This window comes from Hylobates moloch, unplaced genomic scaffold, assembly GCF_009828535.3.
Source record: "Hylobates moloch isolate HMO894 unplaced genomic scaffold, HMol_V3 SCAFFOLD_18, whole genome shotgun sequence".
NCBI classification, from domain to species: Eukaryota; Metazoa; Chordata; class Mammalia; order Primates; family Hylobatidae; genus Hylobates; species Hylobates moloch.
Window position 1 is genome coordinate 79,030,514 of NW_026652293.1, and position 18,862 is coordinate 79,049,375.

At 41.6% G+C, this 18,862-nt stretch overlaps 1 protein-coding gene across 2 annotated transcripts in view; it reads right to left on the minus strand.

Annotated features, from left to right (window-relative positions):
- TFB2M (transcription factor B2, mitochondrial) overlaps nucleotides 1-18,796 on the minus strand; it is a 25,911-nt gene extending 7,115 nt beyond the window's left edge. The window contains exons 1-7 of one of the 2 annotated variants that reach the window (XM_032136239.2): nucleotides 18,634-18,796; nucleotides 18,288-18,521; nucleotides 16,785-16,873; nucleotides 9,823-9,976; nucleotides 9,021-9,169; nucleotides 3,854-3,943; nucleotides 1,162-1,224 (exon numbers count right to left, since the gene is read on the minus strand). In XM_032136239.2, the coding sequence (XP_031992130.1) occupies nucleotides 1,162-1,224; nucleotides 3,854-3,943; nucleotides 9,021-9,169; nucleotides 9,823-9,976; nucleotides 16,785-16,873; nucleotides 18,288-18,521; nucleotides 18,634-18,661 (807 nt within the window). In that variant the 5' untranslated portion in view covers nucleotides 18,662-18,796. Of the gene's footprint in view, nucleotides 1-1,161; nucleotides 1,225-3,853; nucleotides 3,944-9,020; nucleotides 9,170-9,822; nucleotides 9,977-16,784; nucleotides 16,874-18,287 lie in introns of both variants that reach the window. The other variant, XM_032136238.2, reaches the window with a different exon arrangement.
- Nucleotides 18,797-18,862: the final 66 nt, after the last annotated feature.

The window sequence follows — 18,862 nt, forward strand, 5'->3', positions numbered from 1 at the left end:
GATAAGTCCCCAATAGTATCCAAATGTACTGTATTAGACAAAATGTATTAGTCCTATTCTGTTTTTTGAGACTACATAAATATGCTGTATAAATAGTCAAACAGAACTAAAAGCACAATGATGACTGATCACTCTAAAATCACATCACTGAAAGAAAACTGATAATTTTCTTTTTCCTTTAGTGGCAAGTGTGAGAAAAAAACATAAGCAAGCAAGCAAACAGGGTCTTCAGACTAAGCTGTTATACTGAGATTAGGCCACCGTTAGCATTTAATTCGTTTTTTTTTTTTTTTTTTAAGCCCCAAACCTTAAAGACAGGCATCTAATTCTAAAGTGAAACTTCTGAATTGAGTCAAAAAATTGTTTTGTGAAACTTTAGCTACTTTATTAGAATTTCACAACTAGCCTTGAGATAAACTAAATGGAGGACTATAACACTGTCACTTTGGTTCTTATATACAAAGGTTAAAAAAATGAACAAAAATAAAGGCATAACTCCTGGGTAAAAATCAATAAGTACCTATCGGTGAATTCAACCATGTAATAAGAGTAGTAATATCACAATTTTTTTTTTTTTTTTTTGAGACGGAGTCTCACTCTGTCGTCAGGCTAGAATGAAGTGGCATGATCTTGGCTTACTGCAACCTCTGTCTGCCAGGTTCAAGTGATTCTCCTGCTTCAGCCTCCTGAGTAGCTGGGACTACAGGCATGCACCACCACATCTGGCTAATTTTTGTATTTTTAATAGAGACGGGGTTTCACCATGTTGGCCAGGATGGTCTTGATCTCTTGACCTCGAATATCACAAATTTCTAATCGATTAATATGTCATAAAATTTTGTTTCTAATTAATTGAATTAGATAAATATTAAAATGATTTTATTTTCCAAACTTGGAATGTACCTTCATTTCAAAAGAGATAAGAAGAGAACTCAGATTCTGTTTTTAAGCCTATTACTATGCTAGCATCCGTTGTATAACAGCTGATAAAACTCTCCCAAAATACTTTCGATTCATTAAAAGTAGTAAGGTATGTTTAAAGAACGTTTCTAGATATTTTAAAGTTAAAAAGTTAAATACAGACTACCAAATAGTCCTAAAAAATAAAATAAAAATATGTCACGTAGGGAGAAAAAGGAAAAGGTATTATTTTATTCTTACCCTACGCTTTGGGTTTTCCAGCCGCCCTTTTCGGGTGTATACATCAAATGATGACCAAGGCTCCTGGGGAAGAAAAACAAAGCAAAACAACATCTTCTATTTCTCTTTGGTCAAAGTGCCCCAAATTATTACTTCCTTAAAAGATACCTTGCCTAAATAAGAGAATGGTCAGTCTAACTGGATTTAAGAAAAACATGTTATAGCTAAATAATACACATCTCTCTCCTTAATTTTTTTAAAGAGGAGGAGGATCAAAAGTCTACCCAAATACTAGTACCTCTTTTCCTTATTAAACATGACTTGCCCTTTATGCAATTATGCAAATAAGTATTTGTTATAATTTTTCCCACTCAATATTTCCATATCACAGTCAGAATCAGCAGTTTAAGGGATATTAGATGAATGCTGAGGATTTCTTTTTGCCCTACTTTAGTGGAAAAGCCTGTTAATCAAACTATTTGAATATGTTAGGACATATATGGAAATACACAAATAAAGATACTAGTGTCGACCGGGTGCTATGGTTCATGCCTATAATCCCAGCACTTTGGGAGGCCAAAATGGGAGGGTTGCTTGAGCCTGGGAGCTGGAGTTTGCAGTAAGCCAAGATTGCGCCACTGTACTCCAGCCTGGGAAACAGAGTGAGACCCTATCCAAAAACAACACAAACCCAGCGTCAATTTTAAAATGGATCACTATTTTTCGGTATCTATCTTTTGTAATAGAATTTTGTGCATAAGGCAATTTTAAAAGACGATCCGGTCAGGCACAGTGGCTCATGCCTGTAATCCCAGCACTTTGGGAGGCTGAGGTAGGAGGACCGTTTGAGCTCAGGGGTTCGAGACCAGCCTGGGCAATATGGTGAAACCTTGTCTCTTCAAAATATACAAAAATTAGCTGGGTGTGGTGGCGTATGCCTGCAGTCCCAGCTCTTTGGGAGGCTGAGGCGGGAGGATTGCTTAAGCCTGGGAGACAGAGGTTGCAGTGAGCTGGGATTGTGCTGGTGCACTCCAACCTGGGATGACAGAGTGAGATCGTGTCTCAAAATAAAAAACCGACCCACCTGGAAAAGTATTCTCTATTAAAAAAACTATACATAACCATAACCATATTAAATTCCAGAATAAGAGTGGGTTAAAATAGATCTGACATAGGCTTAAAAGACTAAACAATATTGAACACAAGGTCTGAAAGGCTACTGTCAAATAGTAAATTATCATTAACTACAGGGGCGATGAGAGTGGAACAAAACACATAATTGTGGCCAAATTGTGAAATTCCTAGCAGGTGCAGGAATGTCACTTTAAGTGGGGGAAGAAAAGCACCATCGGCCGTGCACAGTGGGTACTGCCACTTCCCACACGCCTGGTGGAGCCTCAGCAGCTTTCCCTCATCAAGGACAGTGGAGGAAAATCTGCAAGACACTGGGAATTGACTCAACAGCTTACTCTACAGCTGCAGATACACAGCGGAGCAAGTGCTGAGAAATGTTAGGTCCAGAAAGACCAGGATTTCCTTTCGGGAGTTTAGTAAATGGCAAAACCTAACACAGGACCTTCGAAAACAAATACTAAGGAAACAAGAAGACGAAAACATTATTCTGCAAGCTCAAGTCCTCAGAGGGCCTCTCTGAAGAAGGTAGCTGAAAGCTACCAGGACAGAAGACTTGAGATGAAAGTCAACAGAATGAGACAAGATCAGTGGGTAAAGAAGAATTTTAGAGAAACCAAGAACTATAGTACTAAGAGTACAATACACAGTGCAGGCAGAAGGCAGAATCGGTGATGTGAAGACTAAGTGTGAAGAGATTCTGGGAATGGAGAAAAATGATGAGAGAATGACAGACACCAAAGACAAGGATCAGAGATCCAACCTCAGAACCTCAAATGTTTTTGACAGGAAAAAAAAAGAATTGGAACAAAAGCTAAAATCAAATGAGATAACATTCCTGAGCTTAAAAAAAAAATACAGCAAGGTGCACAGACTGAAGACCTCAGCATATTCTCAGGCAAAAGCAGTGAAGAGAATACATGAAGATCCACATTGCAAAAATTTAAAAATTAGAGCCAGGGCCAGGCGCGGTGGCTCACGCCTGTAATCCCAGCACTTTAGGAGGCTGAGACGGGTAGATCACCTGAGGTCAGGAGTTCAAGGCCAGCCTGGCCAATGTGGTGAAACCTGTCTCTACTAAAAATACAAAAATGAGCCAGGTGTGGTGGTGCACGCCTGTAGTCCCAGCTACTCAGGAGGCTGGGGCAGGGGAATTGCTTGAACACAGGATGTAGAGGTTGCAGTGAGCCGAAATTGAACCACTGCACCCCAGCCTGGGTGACTAAGTGAGAATGCATCTCAAAAAAAATAATAAATAATAAAAAAATAAAAATTAGAGCCAGGTGCAGTGGGTCATGCCTGTAATCCCAGTGATCTGGGAGGCTAAGGCAGAAGGATCACTTGAGGCCAGGAGTTCAAGACCAGGCTGGGCAATATTTTTAAAAATTTTAAAACTTAGCCAGACATGGTGGCGCATGGCTGTAGTCCCAGCTACTCCAGAGGCTAAGGTGGGAGGATCACTTGAGTCCAGGAGTTCAAGGCTGCAGCAAGCTATGACTGCGCCACTGCACTCCAGCCTGGGCAACAGAATGAGGCCCTGTCTCTAACGAAAAACGTTTTTAAATAGAAGGATTTTACTCACCATGTGCAGAACCTTAATCTCACAAGCTACTTGCCAGATAACACTTAATACATGATACAAGTCTGGATTTCGGGGATCTGCCATTAGTTTCTAGTAAAAGGAAAATAAAAATTACATTATACACATCTATAATCAATCAAAAACAAATGTTGAATCTTAATAGAACTATCTTAATGGCATCTAGACATTTAAGAAAAGAAAACTAGAATTAGATGCAAAAAGCCGGGTGCAGCGGTGCACGCCTGTAGTCCCAGCTGCTTGAAAGGCTGAGGCAAGGGGACTGCTTGAGCCCAGGAGTTTGGGGGTTCCGTGTGAGATGACTGTGCCTGTGAAAAGCCACAGCACTCCAGCAGGGGCAACGACAGGGCATGCGGGGTCACGCTTGTAATTCCAGCACTTTGGGAGGCCAAGGTGGGAGGATTGCTTGAGCCTAGAAGTTCAAGACCAGCCTGGGCAACATAGTGAGACCCCATCTCTTAAAAAACAACAACAACACACAAGTGTTAAGGCTGACCTGAAAGGACGAGGTTACCTCAATGAATGGGAAGGCACTCCGCAGAGAAGAAACCATGTGTGAAAAGGTCCATGGCAAAAGAGCCATGGGCCACTGGAATATAATCCTAGCAGCAGGAATCTCACAAAGTATTTCCTATTTTTCTCCTTGTCATTCCTTTGTTTAATAATGTATGCACAGCCTCAAGGTCCTGAGGCCTCGCTGTCTTTCCATGGCTAGTAAATATGTATTTACTAAATGGGTCTGGGGGAGCAAATCATCCCTTCATTTTTTGCCCCACTATCCTAATCCATAGCAATAAAAATAAGCATTATACAAATCTTAATCTTATTTCAGTCTTCATAGTACTATCTTAATAGCATCTAGAAATTTAAGCAGAGAGAACTAGAATTAGATACAAAAGCTGGGTGCAGTGGTGTGCACGTGTAGTCCCAGCTACTCGAAAGGCTGAGGCAAGGGGACTGCTTGAGTCTAGGAGTTAGGGGTTCGGTGTGAGATGACTGTGCCTGTGAAAAGCCATAGCACTCCAGCAGGGGCAACACAGCGAGACAAATAAGCATTTCCTGTTAAACTGGATTAACCGATTAATAACATGAAACATTCTGGGCAGAAAAGAAAGATGACACTCACAGCACGATCAAGGTTGTCAGGAAGACCTTCCATTACAGAGAATTAAACTAGAGTCTCAAATCTTAGGCTCAGTGTGATGGCTCACAACTGTAATCCTAGCACTTTGGGAGGCCGAGGCAGGAGAATCACTCGAAGACAGGAGTTCAAGACCACCCTCAACAACACAGCATGACCCTGTCACTAGAAAAATAAACAACTACCTGGGTGTGGTGGTGCACACAGGTGGTCCCAGCTACAGGGAGACTGAGGCAGGAGGATCACTTGAGCCCACGAGTTTGAGGCTGCAGTGAGCTATGAACATACCGCTATATTCACGCCTGGGCAACAGAGCAAGGCCCTGTCTCTAAAAAAATTTTTTTAAATGTTTTAAAGTTAAAAAAATTAATTAAAAAAACTCCTTAAATATTAAAAAAAAAACAATCCTGTTAAAACTAATAAATTCAGCTGAGTGTGGTAGCTCACACCTGTAATCCCAGCATTTTGTGAGGCCGAGGCAGGAGGATCACTTGAGCCCAGGAGTTCGAGACCAGCCTGGGCAACAAAGTGAGACACTGTCTCTATTTAAAAACAAAGCGGGAAAAAAAAAAAACAAACCTGGCTGGGCACTGTGGCTCATACCTGTAATCCCAGCATTTTGGGAGGCCGAGGCAGGCGGATCATGAGGTCACGAGTTTGAGACTAGCCTAACCAACATGGTGAAATCCCATCTCTTCTAAAAATACAAAAAAAGTAGTTGGGCGTGGTGGCGCGTGCCTGTAATCCCAGCTACTCAGAAGGCTGAGGTAGGAGAATCATTTAAATCGGGAGGCGGAGGTTGCAGTGAGCGGGGATTGCACCACTACACTCCAGCCTGGGCGACAGAGCGAGACTCCGTCTAAAAAACAAAACAAAACAAAAAAACCTAATAAATTCAGCAAAGCTGCAGGATACAAAAATCAGTTGCATTTTTATGCACTACCAATGGACAATTAGAAAAACAATTCCATTTACAATAGCACCAAAAGTAACTTAAAAGCTAGTAATTAAAAACACAAATAAACGGAGGCCAGGCACAGTAGCTCACACCTGCAATCCCAGCACCTCTGGAGACCGAGGTAGAAGGATCACTTGAACCCATAAGTTCAAGACCAGCCTGGGCAACATGGTAAAACCATCTCTACAAAAAAGACAATAATCAGCCAGGCACGGGGGTGCACGCCTGTCATCCCACCTACTGGGGAGGTTCAGGTGGGAGCATCACCCGAGCCTGGGAGGTCAAGGCTTCAGTGAGCTGTGATCCTGCCACTGCACTCCAGCCTGGGCGACAGAGTGAGACTCTGTGTCAAACAAAAACGAAAACAACAACAACAAAACCCACAAATAAATGGAAAGACATTTCATGTTCGTGGACTGGAAGATTTAATATCGAATACTGTTAAGATGCCATTACCACCCAAAGCAATCTCAAGATTCAATGCAATCCCTATGAAAATCCTAACATGTTTTGGAGAAACAGAAAAATCCATCCTAAAATCCATATGGAATCTCAAGGAAACTCAAATAGCCTAAACAATCATTAAAAAGAATAAATTTGGATGAATCAGCCCCTGATTTCAAAACTTCCCAAGGTAACAGTAGTAACACAGTGTTGTATTGGCCTAAGGACAAATATTTAGATCAGTGGAATACAACAGAGCTCAGAAATAAACTCTGCCACATATGGTCAAATCATTTCCGACACCAACGCCAAAACCATTCAATGGTGGTAAAGAACAGTCTTTTCAACAAATGGTGCTGGGAAAACCAGATCAAAGAATGAAGCTGGACACTGAAACCATAAACAAAATTAACTCAAAATGGATCAAAGACCTAAACAAGAGCCAAAACTATAAAACCCTTAGAAGAAAACACAAGGAAACCTTCACAACACTGGATTTGGCAACGATCTATTAGCTACAACACAGGTCCCCAGTCGACGAACTGATACCAGTCCGTGTCCTGTTAGAAACTGGGCCACACAGCAGGAAGTCAGCGGCAGGTGAACAAGCGAGGCGTCATCCGTATTTATAGCTGCTCCCCACTGTTCACATCACCACCTGAGCTCCACCTCCTGTCAGATCAGCAGCCGCCTTAGATTCTCATAGGAACGCAATCCCGATTGCGCATGTGAGGGATCTGGGTTGTGAGGGCCTTATGAGAATCTAATCCTGATGTTCTGTCACTATCTCCTATCGCCCCCAAGTAGGACCATCTAGTTTCAGGAAAACTAGCTCAGTGTTCCCGCTGATTCTACATTATGGTGAGTTGTATGATTATTTCATTGTATATTACAATGTAAAATTTAAAACTTTGGGCATCAAAGGACACAATTAACAGGGTTAAAAGGCAACCCATAGAATGGGAGAAAATATTTGTAAATCATGTATGATAAGAGATTAATATCCAGAATATATAAAGAACTCTTAAAACTCAGCAACAAACAAAATAACCCATTAAAAATGGGCAAATGTCTTGAACAGACATTTCTTAAAAGATACACAGTCAGTAAGTACATAAAAATATATTCAACATGACTAATCATTAGGAAAATGCAAATCAAAAGCACAATGAAATACCACTTCACACCATTAGGAGAGGTATTACCAAAAACCCAGAAAATGACTCTCAGTAATGCTATGGAGAAATCGGAACCCTTGTGTACTGCTGGTAGGAATGTCAAATGGTGCATCCACGATGGATAACAAACAGTATGGTGGTTCCTCAAAAAACTAAAAATAAACTAGGCACAGTGGCTTATGCCTGTAGTCCCAACACTCTGGGAGGCTGAGGCAGGAGGACTGCTTGAGTCCCAGAGTTGGAGGCCAGCCGGAGCAACATGGCAAGACCCTATCGCTACAAAAAGCTGGGCCTGGTGGGGTGTGGCTGCAGTCCCAGCTTGGGGGCTGAGGTGGGAAGATTGCTTGAGCCCAGGAGGTCCAGGCTGCAGAGAGCTGTGATCATGTCACTGCACTCCAGCCTGGGCAACAGGGCAAGACCCTGTCTGAAAAAAAACCCCAAAAAAAACAAAAAACAAAAAACCCACAAAAAACCAAAAATAGAATTACTATATGATTCAGCAATTCTACTTCTAGTTGTACACTCTAAGGACTTGAAGAGATATTGGTAAATTCATGCTCATTGCAGCATTATTCCCAACAGCCAAAAGGTAAAAGCAGCCAAATTTCATTGATACATGAACACACAAACTGTGGTATATATATACAATGGATTTTTTTTTTGGAGACAAAGTCTTGCTCTGTCGCCCAGGCTGGAGTGCAGGGGCATGATCTTGGCTTATAGCAACCTCTTCCTCCCAGGTTCAAGCGATTCTCTTGCTTTAGCCTCCCAAGTAGCTGGGATTACAGGCATGCACCATCACACCTGGCTAATTTTTGTATTTTTAGTAGAGACGGGTTTTGCCATCTTGGCCAAGCTGGTCTCCAACTCCTGACCTCAAATGATCAGCATACCTCGGCCTCCCAAAGTGCTGGGATTATAGGAGTGAGCCACCATGCCTGGCCAGAATACAGTATTATTCAGCCTTAAAGAGGAATGAAATTCTGACACATGCTATAACATTGATGAACCCTGAAAACATTATGCTAAGTGAAATATGCCAGACACAAAGAAATATTATAGAGTAAACTTATATGAGGTAAAGAGAATAGTCAAATTCATAGAGACAGAAAGTAAAATAATGATTACTAGGGGATGCAGGAAGAGGGAAACAGAGTTCGTGTTTAATGAGTACAGTTTTGGTATGGGATGATGAACAGTTCTGGAGACAGATGATGGTAATGGCTGTACAATGGGAATGCACTTAAAACCACTCAACTGTACACTGAAAAAGCAACCTGAGTCTAAAGACTGCTCTGCAGAATTTAAAAACAATCTTAGACCCTCAAATGTCATGAGCCCTAAATTAAAATTGCACAGATTAAGAGTACTCAGAGAAAAATTACAGACTCTTTCAGAACAAAAAATAGGTATTTGTTAATGACATACCTGGAATTCTTTTTCACCAATAAACATATTTACTTCTATTCGTCCAAATTTATATATAGAAGTACAGGAATACAAGTCATATGCGAGTTTCCAAAGCGCCCTTTTCTCACCTCTACTTGGGAACATTCCAATTACTTTCAAAGGGATGTCTGTTAGGAATATAAGCAAAAAGATCTGAATAAAGTTCTTAGCACTTTGTCCTATGTCCATATTTTATTGAGACAAACGAACAAACTATATTAATTTCAAGTTTATTTCAATTAAAACTAAGCCTCAATATCTTTCCTTGGCATGGAACTTGGCTTTTGGGGAAATAAACTGGTTATCTGTGTCTAGGTGAGGTAAATGCCATATTCAGAGTCAGAGCATCTGCTCATAAATTGTATTAATATAATATAAATTATACACAAATTCGGCGGGGCACGGTGGCTCACACCTGTAATCCCAGCACTTTGGGAGGTCGAGGCGGGCAGATCACTTGAGGTCAGGAGTTTGAGACCAGCCTGGCCAACATGGTGAAACCCCATCTCTACCAAAAATACAAAAAAATAACCAGGTGTGGTGACACACACTTGTAATCCCAGCTACTCGGAAGGCTGAAGCAGGAGAATCACGTGAGCCTGGAGGCAGAGGGTCAGTGAACCAGGATTGCACCACTGCACTCCAGCCTGGGTGCAGAGCAAGACTCCATCTCAGAAAACAAATAAATAAATGAAACACAAATTTCATCAACGAATCAGTTATACTGCTACAGAAACCTGGCAAATTCTAGGTATTTGCTTTAGTAAATTCCAAAAATGACCTGCTGTCCAAGGAACTGCTTCTATTCCCAAATTCTTAAAGAGCCCTCGAGAAGACATGGCGGGTGGTTTTATTACTCCACCACTTCTAGGATCTATTTTAAAGAAGTCACAGTGAATCACTCGTAGTTTTCCATCCAGATTTCTTCCTAAGGACTAAAGAGAGATAAAGATAACATGTTAAAAATTTCAGCATTAAGTATACTTTGCAACAATTCAAAAAACTCTACTTCAAAAAACCAATAATAAAATGTAAAAAATTAAAAATAATTCAATTACCTGTTTTTTTGTTTTGTTTTGTTTTGTTTTTGCGAGACAGAGCCTCGCTCTGTTGCCAGGCTGGAGTACAGTGGCGCCATCTCGGCTCCCTGCAAGCTCCGCCTCCCGGGTTCAAGTGATCCTGTACCAGCCTCCCGAGTAGCTGGGACTACAGGTGAGCCACCACACCCAGCCAATTTTTTGTATTTTTAGTAGAGACGGGGTTTCACCATGTTGGCCAGGATAGCCTCAATCTCTTGACCTCATGATACGCCCACCTTGGCCTCCCAAAGTGCTGGGATTACAGGCGTGAGCCACCACGCCCAGCTGAATTACCTTTTTACAAAAAATATTTCTACCTCCATAACAATGTAAAGAAAATATTACTAACATACGCAAAATTTATCAGAGGAAGTAAAAATCAATTAATACCTGAGAAGTGGCAAAAGTACAATAATATTACCAAGAAAAAGCCCCCCAAACAGAAATAACCTATCATAAATTTTTATTTATCTGTTTACTTTTTTTTTTTTTTTTGAGACAAGCTGTCAACCAAGCAGGAGTGCAGTGGCGCAATCTCAGCTGACTGCAGCCTTGACCTCCTGGGCTTAAGTGATCCTTCCACCTCAGTCCCACAAGTAGCTAGGACTACAGGTACATACCATCACGCCCCACCAATTTTTGGATTTTTTGTAGCAACAGGGTTTTGCCATGTTGCCCAGGTTGGTCTCAAGCTCCTGAGCTCAAGAGATCTGCCCACCTTGACCTCCCAAAGTGCTGGGATTACAGGTGTGAGCCACTGCACCCGGCCCCACTTACTTTCTTTATCATAATGGCTTCAGCTATTCAAAAGCTTTTCATGCCACTCCCTGACTGCTTAGTAGTGGCTACCTGAAGCACTGGGCGAAGATTCTGACACCATGGTTGGCCTCATATAGAGAACTGTGAGCCACCTGCTTTGGTCATGGGAAGAAAAAAATGAAAGATGTTTCACAGTAAAGAAAAACAATTAAAATATAAAAGTGAAAGGCAGATGGATTCAAGAGAATATCTTTCTTCTAGGGGAATCCAGTCAGCTATCCACCAAATAAATGAACTTAGCTCATTTCCATAATTTTCATTTACTTTTTCTAAAGACAGAAGCAACTATACACCTTGTTTGCTGGAAGAGGTCTAATATATCTCAGTCTTCTCACTGCTCTGATTTGCTCATCTTGCAGTAGTACTAGAGACCTTCATAGTTAAGGCAAGAATCAGTTATAGACTCCATAAACTTAATTTGAAGTTACAAAAAAAAAATCAATAAGAAGGCATTATGTTTTTAATGTGTACATTGATGTTTCTGTGCACAGAAAATTCTATTAATATTTATTAAGGTTGAAAATGATGTAACTTAAAGTTATTAATGCAAACACCTAGTTTTTCTTAAGCATTTGCGTTCAACCTATATTATCCTATTTGTAAATCTAGTAAAATACTTTTTCTTATTTTTTATTGAGATGAGTCTCACTATGACCCCAGGCTGGTCTCAAACTCCTGGCCTTAAGTGATGCTCCTGTCTCAGCCTCCTAAGTGTCTGGGATTACAGGTGTGTGATACCGTGCCCAGCTCAAAATCTAGTAAATTTTGGCCGAGTGCAGTGGCTCACACCTGTAATCCCAGCACTCTGGGAGGCCAAAGAGGGCGGATCTCCCAAGGTCAGGAGTTTGAGATGAGCATGGCCAACATGGTGAAACCCTGTCTCTACTAAAAATACAAAAGTAAGCCAGGGGTGGTGGCACACCCCTGTAATTCCAGCTATTGGGGAGGTGAAGCGGGAGAAATCGCTTGAACCCAGGAGGCAGGGTTGCAGTGAGCTGAGATTGCGCCACTGCACTCTAATCAGGGTGACAGAGTGAGACTCCATCTCCAAAGTAAACAAACAAACAAACAAACAAATCCAGTAAATTTTAACAATCACTTTCAAGGGGAAGTTTTAAAAAGACTAGAGGAAGGGAAAGACTAGGGGTAGAAATCATATACATTTGGTCACACTAATTTCGAGATGCCTACTATGTGATCTAGGTAGAGGTGCCAGGTAGGAAGTTGCAGACCTGAATAAGGTGCTCAGTGGAGTGGTCCAGGCTGACAATATAAATGTGTGGGAATTTGGCTTGTTGAAGGTAATTTAAGTCTGGGGTCTACACTAGGGAGAAACAAAGGACTAGCCCTGAAGGTAGAGTATGTCCAAAGTCTAATGACAAGAAACTGAGAATACACGTAAGGAGGAAAACCAGAAGTGTGGTGTCATGGAAACTGAAAGAGTACCTATCTAATGCATATGATTATCAGTCAACACGTATAGCAAGGTTGTCTAACGTGTGGCCTGAGGGCCGCATACAGCCCAGGACGGCTTTGAATGCGGCCCAACACAAATTTGTCATCTTTCTTAAAACATTATGAGATGTACGCATGGACCTTTTTTTTTTAAGCTCATCAGCTATTGTTCGTATTACCATATTTTATGTATGGCCCAGAAAGTTGATGTTTCAGTGTGGCCTAGGGAAACCAAAAGATTGGACACCCCTGACATAGCATTAACATAATCTTTCAAGTTATCAAAAAGGCAGTTTAATCTTTGTAATTAAGGAAAGCTAAACAGCACAGGTGTGGTGGCTCATGCTTGTAGTCCCAGGAGTTTGAGACCAGCCTGGACAACATGACGAAACCCTGTCTCTACTAAAAATACAAAAAATTAGCCAGGTGTTGGGGCGTGTGCCTGTAATTCCAGTTGCTTGGGAGGCTGAGGTGGGAGAATCACCTGAGCCTGGGAAGTTGAGACTATAGTGAGCTGTGATTGCAGCACTGCACTCCAGCCTGGGCAATGGGAGTGAGACCCTGTCTCAAAAAAGAAAAAGAAAACGTATAAACAATGAACACTTTATGACTTCAATACACTTGTATGTTCTGAGAGGGCACCCTACATTCTTGCTTTAGCACCTGTCAGTTAACACTCAACAATTCAAACATGATAATAATCAAAGCTCCAGGATAAATAACTCATACAACAGATCACATTTGAAAATTCAACTGGATTGCATTAGGACTCAAAAACAGAATGGGAAAAGAACAGCGAAAAGGCAAGTAACCCTTGAGTTTCTACTAGTCATTAAGTTAGGTACTTTCCATTAAGTTTGTCTCATTTACCGGGTGCAGTGGGTCAAGCCTATAATCTTAGCACTTTGGAGGCTGAGGCGGGTGGATCACTTGAGGTCAGGAGTTCCAGACCAGTCTGGCCAACATGGTGAAACCATGTCTCTACTAAAAATACAAAAAATTAGTCGGTCGTGGTGGCAGTCGCCTGTAATCCCAGCTATCACCACTGAAACTCCTTTCAGTTTTCAGGAACAAACTTTAGGTGGCCAGAAGCATTATCCGCTAAGAGCACCACTTTAAGTTCCTGACTTAGAGCCACAAGAGTTCTGTTTATCTATTGTTACTTCTCTTTTCACTCTGGCAAACAGATTAATTCACACTCAATTTTATTTGAATGGCTTTTCAATTTATCATAACAATGGTTACTAAAAAGTGAGAGAATATGTACTAAAGGTTGAGTACAAGTTAGTGCTAGTAGAAAATAAGAGACTTAATAGAGAAAAAACTAGTTCTAATCAAAGACTGGATTTAGTCAATGATGTTTATATTTTTAACTTACATTTATAGCTTCAGAAACATTGTTATTGATATTCCTATCATAATTATTGTTTCAACAATTCTCTACTCCCTAACCTTCCTTTTTTCATTAAACAATTGTTTTAAAATTAAACTGTTATCTTGAAGGTTTTTTTTTCTTTTGAGACTGAGTTTTGCTCTTGTAGCCCAGGCTGGAGTGTAATGGCACGATCTCGGCTCACTGCAACCTCCACCTACTGCGATCAAGTGATTCTCCTGCCTCAGCCTCCCAAGTAACTGGGATTACAGGCATGAACCACCACGCCCAGCTAATTATTTGTATTTTTAGTAGAGATGGGGTTTCACTATGTTGGCCAGGCTGGTCTTGAACTCCTGACCTCAAGTGATCTGCCCACCTCGGCCTCCCAAAGTGCTGGGATTACAGGCATGAGCCTCGGTCCTCAGCCTTGAAGATCTTATAGAAAAAAGCAACTACTGTGTTACAGAATAACAAACTTTAAATAGAAACAAAGACATTTTAACACAATTACTTTGTGAACATGTAGATTAACCTTTAAATATAGGCTTTTTTTTTTTCTCAAAACAGGATAAAAGTTATCTTCTCGTTTTTAATTTCCAAGTTGAAACTACAGATGACTATGTTTACTGAATCATATTTCAGGATCTTAAATCTTCGGGCAATTATGTGTTCTTTTTTTCTTCACATTTTTGGAACTCCCTCAGATTTAACATCAATTAAATAACCTAGCTAAAACCTTGAATTCTTTTCAAAACAGTAAGTGGTAGAATAACAATAATTTCATACTCATAGTTTTAAAAGAATTAAACAACTGGATTTGACAGATATTTACACAATTTTTTGTTGTCATGCAATTTTGGATACAGCCATTCTGCATGGTTTCACAAAGTTGGCATAGAGAAATAGAAGTTTCCTAAGTTGAAACTGAAGATTATAAAAGAGGGAAGGAGAATGAGAGTAAGAGACTGGCTAAAGATGCAAAGGATTTCCACTTCTTCATTGTTATGTAAATGTGTCTGCTTTTTAAGAAGCACAATCACTGAAAAATCTATTTGGATAATGCCTTCACTCTATGCAACTCTATCTGACTACAGGCTGAGCATCCTTAATCCAAAAATTCTGAAATGCTCCAAAATGTGAAACTTTTTGAGTGCCAACATGATGCCAAAAGTGGAAAATTCCACACCTGACCTTCTGTGACAAGTTTGCAGTGAAGATGCAGGTGTATAACACGAAGATGAGGTCAGTTTATAAAAATCGAAGGGAGTCACCTAAGACAAAAACCATTGTTAATAAGGCAGATGACTCCATAGCGAACTATTTTTTTTTCTTTTTTTCTTTTTGTTTTTTTTGAGACAAAGAGTGTAGCTCAGTTGCCCCGGCTGGAGTGCAGTGGTGTGATCTCAGCTCACTGCAACCTCTGAGTCCCGGGTTCAAGCGATTCTCCTGCCTCAGCCTCCACTACAGGCATGCGTCACCACGCCCAGCTAATTTTTGTATTTTTAGTAGAGACAGGGTTTCACCATGTTGGTCAGGATGGTCTCAATCTCTTAACCTAGTGATCCGCCCGCCTCTGCCTCCCAAAGTGCTGGGATTACAGGCGTGAGCCACCGCGCCCGGCCCATAGGAAACATTTTTAAAAGCCAGCTGGCAGAATGTCTCCTTATCCTTAACGGACCCACTTCTTGGTCCCTCAGCTGCTTCTGATGTTTCTTCTTGCCTAAGAAAAAATAAAATGTGGTGTACAGTAACCTTTTAATGAAAACACAGCATCCCAGGAGGAGACTGAAAGCCTGCCGCTCTGTGTTTCCACTGTTCAACAGCTGACACAGGGATTCTGATGCTGCTGCTATGCTGCTTAGTTTCTCTGAACACATTTTCTTTTTTACTGTACTAATGGTATGTCATATTTTCTATTGTTAAGCACTCATGTGTGAATAAGTGTAAGAAAATAATGGCTTATCAGGAGCATATAAATTCAGAGTCAGGAGCTAGGCACGGTGGCTCACGCCTGTGATCCCAGCACTTTGGGAGGCCGAGGTGGGTGGATCACCTGAGGTCAGCAGTTCAAGACCAGCTTGGCCAACATGGTGAAACCCCATCTCTACTAAAAATACAAAAGTCAGCCGGGCATAGTGGCGGGCGCCTGTAATCCCAGCTGCTTGGGAGGCTGAGGCAGGAGAATCGCTTAAACTTGGGAGGCAGTGGTTACGGTGAGCTGAGATCGCACCATTGCACTCCAGCCTGAGTGACAAGAGGGGAACTCCATTAAAAAAAAAAAAAAAGAAAGTCAGGGATGATGACGGTGTCAAACAACCAGATTGTTCACATGGGTGGCTGACATAGTGACACCTTTGCTTTCTGATGGCCCAATGTATACAAATTTTGTTTAATGCACAAAATTATTTAAAATATTATACAGAATTGCCTTTAGGCCTTATGAATAAGATGTATATGAAACAAAAAAGGAATTTTTAGACTCGGGTCCCATCCCCAAGATATCTCATTATGTATATGCAAATATTGCAAAATATGAAAAAATTTGAAATCCAAAACAGTTGTGTTCCTAAGCATTTCAGATAAAAGATACTTAATTTGTATGCCAACCTTTCTTGCCTTTGAAACCCTAAATTTAGAGGTTACACAGATCCATTAACCTAATATCAGCACTTATTCCAATTAGATTCCAAGCTCATAGAAGAAAGGAGCACAGCGCAGCTTAGTAGAAATGGGGAAACAAGCCTAGGGATGCCAGTTATACACTGTTCAAAGTCACCCAACTAGGCTGTAGCCGACCTAGAACTAGCAAACAAGTCTTAGAACTCCTCATGGTTCAGCCATTCAACAGCACTGAATATTAACTGTGTTCTAGTCTTTGGGAATAAACAAGATATTTCAGAGACGGCTCCCTAAAAGATATTCTATTTAAAAAACTGTGTGCTTAATTCTATTTCCTTAAACCACTCATAGGTAGTTGACCAAACAATAACATACGTTGAGAAACTAAAAATATACCTCCAAATGTGGAATAAAAGTTTTGTCACTTTCGAGGGCAACCACTTTGGCACCAGCTTCAAGTAATGCCTGAGTCAGGATTCCAGGACCTGGCACATTAACAGAATGAAAAGTTTATTTGCACAAGAAACAACATAATCTCTTTCAATATCAAACTTTGACACCTTATTATCTGATTTTTAAATCTGACAGCATCCCCAAAGTAGATGTCACTCTCCTTTTTACATATAAGGAAACAGGAAATTATATACACTTACTTGACTCCAGCATCAAAAGTGGTGCAGTTTGGCTTTGAAATCATTGTCAGTGACTGCAAAACTTGCATTTTTTTTTTTTTTTTTTTTTTTTTTTTTTTTTTTTTTTTTTTTTTTTTTTGAGATGAAGTCTCACTCTGTCACCCAGGCTGGAATGCAGTGGGGCAATCTCGGCTCACTGCAACCTCTGCCTCCTGGGTTCAAGCGATTCTCCTGCCTCAGCCTCCCGAGTAGCTGGGATTACAGGCGCCCGCCACCACGCCCCGCTAATTTTTGTATTTTAAGCAGAGACGGGGTTTCACCATGTTGGCCAGGCTGGTCTGGAACTCCTGACCTCAAGGGATCCACTCGCCTCGGCCTCTGAAAGTGCTGGATTACAGGGGTGAGCCACCGCACCAGGCCAAAACTTGCACTCTTCATCACCATGATTCACTACCTCTTAGAAGAAAAAAATCACAGCAAAATAGATCGCCTCTAGCCTATCACTTTCTCACGGACTATACGAATGCTTTAACCATCAAAGAGATTGTCAAGCCTAAACAGAACTGACTCCCTATGATATGAAATGGTGCTTTAAAAAATTATTATTCAAAAAGCCTATAAATCTTGTGTTCTTAGCATCCTGCTATGGTCTATAGGGAATGCACGGAAGAATAAGATAACATCATTTTTTCAGCTGGCAGAGGCTTGCAACTCTTTTGGGGAGATAAGATCTAAGAGCATGTTTTATCAAAATATTGTGTAAAGTGCAAGCTGCTATAGAAATATTTTGTGGTGTCATTAACGATACAGACTCTACGCTTATGTAGCGGGCAATCTCTCCAACTAAGGAGCTTCAAAGAAAGACCCGTATCTGGCCGGGCGCAGTGGCTCACGCCTGTAATCCCAGCACTTTAGGAGACCTAGGCGGGAGGATCACGAGGTCAAGAGATCGAGACCATCCTGGCCAACACGGCGAAACTCCGTCTCTAGTAAAAATAAGAAAATTAGCTGGGCGTGGTGGCGCGCGCCTGTAGTTCTTGCTACTCGGGAGGCTGAGGCAGGAGAATCGCCTGAACCTGGGACGCGGAGGTTGCAGTGAGCCGAGATCGCCCCATTGCACTCCAGCCTGGCGACAGAGCGAGACTCTGTCTCAAAGCAAAAGAACAACAACAAAAAAACCCCAGTATCTTAAACAGCACCCCAAGGAGGATCAATACGTTTGAATAAATGGTGAACATCCAAGAAAATGCAACTCAGTTGGACTCACCTGGATTGCACTCCAGCAGTAGGTGTGGAGGTCTATTTGGTTTTCCCCATACGATTTGCGCCAGGGTCTCAGCCAATCTCCGATCGGTTACGTAACGCTTAAAGTCTAAGTTGGACTTAGACGCCTTCTTTGGCGGATTCCTGAAATCCGGTTCGGGCCACAGCTGCGGAGAGGAGTCAGACAGGCCACGGCGGTTCCTCGCCGGTAAGTGCTTTCGCGTCGCCGCTTCAGACCCTAAAATGCAAAAGCGACCAGCGCCCGCCAAGGCGGAGAGCCTCAGCCGCCGAGGAAGCCCGGCCACTGGGATCCACATGTCCTTGTGTCTCAGACCCGCTCCAAGAATTACCAAGTGTAGCTACTACAGTGAACCCCATGCAGGGTATCCCACGTGGAACATTTTCTGGCGTCCGGGCCAGGTCAAGCGGAAGTAAACACTATAGCCTGCGCATGCGAACAGCGGAGCCTTCCTGCTTTTTCTCCCTCACTTCCGCTTCCGCCTCGGCTCAGCCGCCCAAGGATTGTGAGTGGACCGTTGAGGAGAGCGACCGACCATCCGGCTGGTGTCCGGACTCGTA